Raw genomic sequence first — 6,027 nt, forward strand, 5'->3', positions numbered from 1 at the left:
AATGATGTGTTCTTACCTCTACAGTAGATCTCATGTATTTATATAAAGCTTGGATTGTTTGATTGCCACAACAAAGTGATTTAACACCAAATATCTAGCATCCCTCCACCTTATTACGGTAATTATGTAGTCTTGTCAAACTAAGAAGTTTTCAACTAATTTGTTCATTAAGAAGCTGTAAAATGTTGTATTTGTGTGTGTGTGTGTGTGTGAGGTCAGTCAGTAATGTGGATCACTGTCTTCCAGCAGACTGTCAGTGATGTAGCCGATCTTCAGAACATTTTGGTAGTAGTCTTTCTCCACAGCCGTGTTAACAATCCAGCCCACCACCTCCACACCTCGCTCCGCCCAGTACTGAACGTAGTCCCTGAGCGAAAGAAAATAAATTTACAGCTCAGTAAATAACATATGCCAACAAACATCAACCAGCAGGGACTAAATCTGACAAACATACAAAGGGCTAAGCAAACAGGATCAGACAGGGAAAGCATGTCGTATGACGGCAGGTCTGCATTCATTTGAGTCATGTTTTGAGATTATGAGCAAAGGAATGACAGGAGTCACTATGAGGTCTATTTAAAAGGAAGGATGTCTCCAAATTTGAAAGCTATTGACAATCAATGAAAATTAACTTTAAAAGAAGCAATGTACTGAAGCACCCATTGCTGCTTATGAGGCAGTTGTGTATTTTGCGGTTGCTTAAGTTTTTATTCATAATTTCCTTTATGGATCACGTCTGATTTTGTAACTACGCATCAATGTTTTCATTGTAAATTTTAATATTTGGGATTTTTTGAATTATGTCTTTGCACTATGTTTATTGTCCCGCACCAATCATCAAGCCAAATGTATTGTATGTGTAACATACTTGGCAATATACCGTTTCTGATTCTAATTCTGATCTGTGTAGACTGAGAGACGGGTATCGTATCATTGTTAGCCCTGAGCTTTGCAGCTGTGCATTTTAACGCAATTAAATTAAATCAACCTACAGTGAGACAAAGTCTTTCTGTACAAGGATGGCAGAGACACCACAGAGTTTCCACAGTATGTGGTGGTGGGCCCAGTCCAACAAGACGTCCAGAACCCCCATCCACAGCTGGCCCGATGTCGACAGGGACCGAGAAGTGCCATCGCCAAAGCGACTCAGTCTCCAGGGCCGGTGGATGAGAGCCGTGACGACTCTGGGGTCAGTCTGACGCATCTGTGGGCCGAATGGGTCAGAATTAGAAAAAGGGTCAGAAGCAGTCTCTTCATATGTGCAATGCTGCAGTTAAAAGCAGCAACAAACCAGAAATCTATCAAATTCCGTATTTAGCAACAATATAAAAAATAAACATTGAAATAGCTTTCTGAAGACAATGATTTTCATTTGCGTTAATCAGTCATATTTATTTTACCTTGTAGATGACTTTGGGTTCAAAGGAAGAAACAATGCTGGAATTGTACAGGACAGGGAACTTCTTATACATCTCATGGAGCACTGATGTAGCCTAGAAAAGAGGATAAATTACTAATATTCCATAAAAACAGGATATTACCAACAAAACAGTATTTAAATATCCTTATTTAAAGAGATTACCTAAATTAGTGCCAAAAAGGACGCAATCTTAGTGACAGCCAGCTATAACTTCTCTGCATTTAGCATATATGTAGGCTACAGTAGCTTACACCACTGATCTATATATTCATATATCCATATATTTTTATAAAGTCCTTTTCATTACCTTATCAGCTTGACCTTCGACATCAAAGAAGATGGTCAGCTGGTGTCTGATGCATTCCTCCACTGCCTCCTGCAGCGTTGGGACCTTCTCTCCACTGAATTTGTCCCTGCAGATGAAAACACGTTCTTTAAGCAACATTCCTGCTGAATCACGCTTTCATGTCCTAAGTCTCTTTCTCTTTCTCCCTTAATGTCTTTAAAATGTGTGACTATATTTCTGCACCTCAAACCTTTTAGTATGGGGATCTCCACAGATGTCCAATCAAGTACCTCTTATGCCATGGACCCACGGCCCTTTGTTTCTTTATCTCAACATTACATCACAGGCTAGACTAGTAGACATGCCTCTTTAATATGCAGCTTACTTCAGCCTGTGACGAGCTGCAGCATCTAGTTTCTTGAGTTGGGCCAGCTGCAGAGTGCTAACCGGTCCAGAGCCGTTTGTGGTGCGGTCCACAGTCTCATCATGCATCAGTATGGCCACTCCATCAGCTGTGAAACTCAAGTCCAGCTCCACTCCAGTTGCCCCGTTTCTACTGGCCTAAAGCAGGACATCACAGGGAGAAGATGTAAAGATAAAAATTTACTGCAGGTAGGTTTTTTTTAGCTCGGGGTTGGGAACAACAGGAGAAACTGAGTAAGTAAGAAAGTGTAACACAGTGAGTAATCATTTAACAGTCAGGGTATATCTTCCATATCTGTGGGCAGTGTGTATGTTATCCAGTGCAACAGACACATGCAGAGTAGATATTAACTGAATGCATAATTCAGTTCATGAATTGTAACATGAAAGATGAAGAGTGTAAAGACAGACAACACATTCAGATGGCACATGTTGATTTTAATTTGTCTCTGAAAAACATAGTAGAGTTAACACATATGCCATTTAAAGGGTGGCTACTCCAGTTTTAGGAAAAGGCAATTCAAGATTGTTTGACTTCAGTCTCAGGTGGACAAAACCTTTTATAGTAAATGATCGGAAGATTGTTTCACTAATTACTGTGTTTGACTGTTAGTCAATGGTAGAGGTTCAGTATTGGCATATTATATGAGCTAGGACTAGTTTTAATCAATCAGTTCTAAACCGCAGGTTAGATCACACTGACTTAATCAAGCCTAATACTCATAAACAATTAATGAACCAAAATATGTACTGAATGTAGAATGGCTTCTTAGCTTGATTACAATGACTGAGGATGAGGATGCACATAATTGTCACTAGAATGCCCACAAATGGTGCAAACCAAATACCAAAGACAAGGTTCAGCAGCACACTGGAGCTCTAATGGAGAAACTGGAGCTAATGGATCAATGTGGGAGAGGAGGCTTGCTGGAACAAAATAAACTCATCCAGAGGTAAAGAAACTAGACAGCTGAGAGGTATTATAAGAGTATAGGATGCTAACTGCATGTAGGACAGTTAAGCCACAAGCACAGCTGACTCAGCAACTTCAGTATGCTAAAAAAACTAAACTAAACAGAGGGGAGCGAAATGGTTTAAGGAATTGTAAACTTTATCATGAAGATGGAATCAATTCATAAACAGTCAATTGTCAAGGGTATTTTACAAAGAGCATAATGAGCCACCGATTTGATTAAAAAAAATAAAAAAAACATAACCAGCTATAGACTCCTGGTACATTCAGAATTTCAGTGCTGCTCAGCTCAAGGCAGGACATGAAGCCTAAACAACTGAAGCTAACAATATAATTATTACTGCACAAAATCTCTCATGGAATCTCTCCCATTCCTCTGGGCTCCTTTGCACCTGCAGTGCTCTATAAGCAACATAAAGTAAAGAGAGAATGGTATTCCTGTGGCTGTTGAATAAGCATGTTACATAGGCTACTACACAATCACAGCTGCTCATGGTCATCTAACAGAGCCTGCTGCCTGCTGCCTGCATGCCACCTCTCTGATCGCTGCCACGGTGTTCTCCGGAGCGTCGTAGCTGCCTCCGCGCAGCGCCACCACCGGGACGCCGCCCGACGGAGCCCTGAGCCGGAGGACGCGGCCGGCCTGGTCCGCTGGCAGCGGAGCAAAGCGGAACATCACCATGAACACGTAGAGGGACGCGGTGAGCAGCGAGGCGCCCGTGGCACTGCGCGTCCCCAACGCCACCAGCAGGAACACCGCCGAGAAATACACCACCTCGTCCCCGATCTGCAGCATCTTGAACAGGCCGGACGGAGTATTTATGTCACGATGGGACCGGAAAGAGTTGTTGTTTAGAAAGACGCCATGAGGCTCTGCTGTCTGCACGCAAGTGACTACATGGTGGAGGGTCAGAGAGCAGATGACACATAAAAGATGACCGAGAATCAGCTGTTTTGTTTCGTGAATGTGCAGAGGATGGGAGACTGGAGAGGCAGCTAATGTCGAAAGAAAATAAAAATAACAAAAAATAATAATAATATATATAATATATATATATATATAAACATACATATATATATATATATATACATACATAAATATATACACATACATATATACACATACATATATATATATATGTATGTATATATACATACATATATATATGTATGTGTATATATGTATGTATGTCCATATGTATGTATGTGTATATATTTATTTATTTTACTGTGTGTGTGTATATATATATATATATATATATATATATATATATATATATATATATATATATATATATATATATATATATATATGTGGGATCAGTGTTGGGGTAGTAACTCAGAAAAAGTAACTAGTTACAAAGTTACTAGTTACTTCTGAAAATTGTAACTACTTTACTAGTTACTGCATTTGAAAAGTAACTTCACTACTAGTTACTTTACTTTCCTTTTTTTTAAGCAAATGTCCAAATTAACCGCAAAGATACATGGACAAACATCGTGGCCCTTTTATCACTTTATTTTCAATGTTCAATAAAGGGCATCTCTTAGCCTTTCCACATAGTGTATTGTAATTGTAAACATGCAGAACAAAATGGCATATAAAACTCAGCCATTAACTTGAACGAACATTAACCCTGTTCACACTGTCTGACCAAAGAAATATGCCTCACTTTAAAATCCACAAACAACAGGATACAAGAGGCTGTGTATGGTGGGGACATTCAGGTCAAACAGCATAACACATTGAAAACAGGCTTTTGGAAACATGAGACCCCACTAAACCAAATGGGGGCCGACTCCTAAGAACAAAACCAGCTTGTTATAGGAATCATTGTAGTGGTTTAAGAAAAATAGAAAAATTAATGGCACTTTTTCCCATGAAATAGAAACTGAAATGCACTTAACCCAAAAAATAGAAACTGAAAATGCAATTAAATAAACAGAAAGGGCACTATATCCTATGAAGTTTATCATTTTTTCTCTATTCCCTAACCCTTCAAAATAGCGATTGTATCGCATGAGTAAAAGTCTCTGCAATCTTTTATCCGACAGCCTGTTCCTCCTTGGGGTCAGAACAATACTGCCCAGGCTGAAAAGCCTTTTGACAGTGTTGTAACTTGTTTTATTACATGATTTACTCTTATTGTGAAGAGCATGTAAACAGGAAGTGCTTTTACTTTGATGGCATTAAGTACAGTGATACCTGCTTGTTGACGCTAACTAATGTTGATGTTACGTGTGAAAAATATATACATGTCGGGTGCAAGAGCGCGTTCTCAATGCTTTAACAGTTGTAATACTGCAGTGCACCAGTAAAGTGATTCCGTTCATACCAGACGTGTCTTGTCCTCATTAGAAGCTCCACGTCATTACAGACAGGTGCACTTGATGGTTTTGGAGTGTTGTATTGCTTTGCAATATCCTTAATCCTAGGGAACCCAGTTGGATCCGGGCTCTCCGTCTCCGTCTCATCCATTCCCCGCTTCCCTCCTTCTACGCACCAGCAGCTACGTCACTCAAATCATCAGGAAGTGTCGTGTGACTCGCGCGCCGCTAGAAGAGAACTTTTCGGACTGGTACAAATGTCTTGAGTAACGCAGGAACGCGCGTTACTGAGGTCTAGTAAAGTAGTGTAGTTACCAATATTTTGAGTGTAATGCGTTACTTTACTTCGTTACCTATAAAAGTAATTACGTTACTGGCACACATGTTTAAGAGAAACATATTTATTTAATCTTTCAAAATTTTTATTTGAATGAAAAGGTCCAATTTTTGCCAATATTTTGAGTGAAAGACCAAGAGGATAAACAGCAAAGCATTTTTTTCACAGCCCGTTTTGCTCATATTTTCTAAGGGTGTCAATAATTCTGGAGGGCACTAATATATATGAATGTATATATAATATACATTCATATATAATAT

The 6,027-nt window shown here is 39.4% G+C and overlaps 1 protein-coding gene across 1 annotated transcript; it reads right to left on the minus strand.

The window, feature by feature from the left end:
* Positions 1–219: 219 nt before the first annotated feature.
* On the minus strand, positions 220–3,898 carry LOC306750092 (glycerophosphodiester phosphodiesterase 1-like; the record flags this gene model as incomplete). The annotated part of the gene is made up of 6 exons (XM_079233483.1): positions 220–367; positions 993–1,204; positions 1,401–1,493; positions 1,728–1,833; positions 2,092–2,267; positions 3,638–3,898. The coding sequence occupies 6 exons, from the start codon at positions 3,896–3,898 to the stop codon at positions 220–222; spliced, it is 996 nt and encodes a 331-aa protein (XP_079089609.1).
* Positions 3,899–6,027: the final 2,129 nt, after the last annotated feature.

This window comes from Taurulus bubalis, assembly GCF_910589615.1.
Source record: "Taurulus bubalis genome assembly, chromosome: 17".
NCBI lineage: Eukaryota > Metazoa > Chordata > Actinopteri > Perciformes > Cottidae > Taurulus > Taurulus bubalis.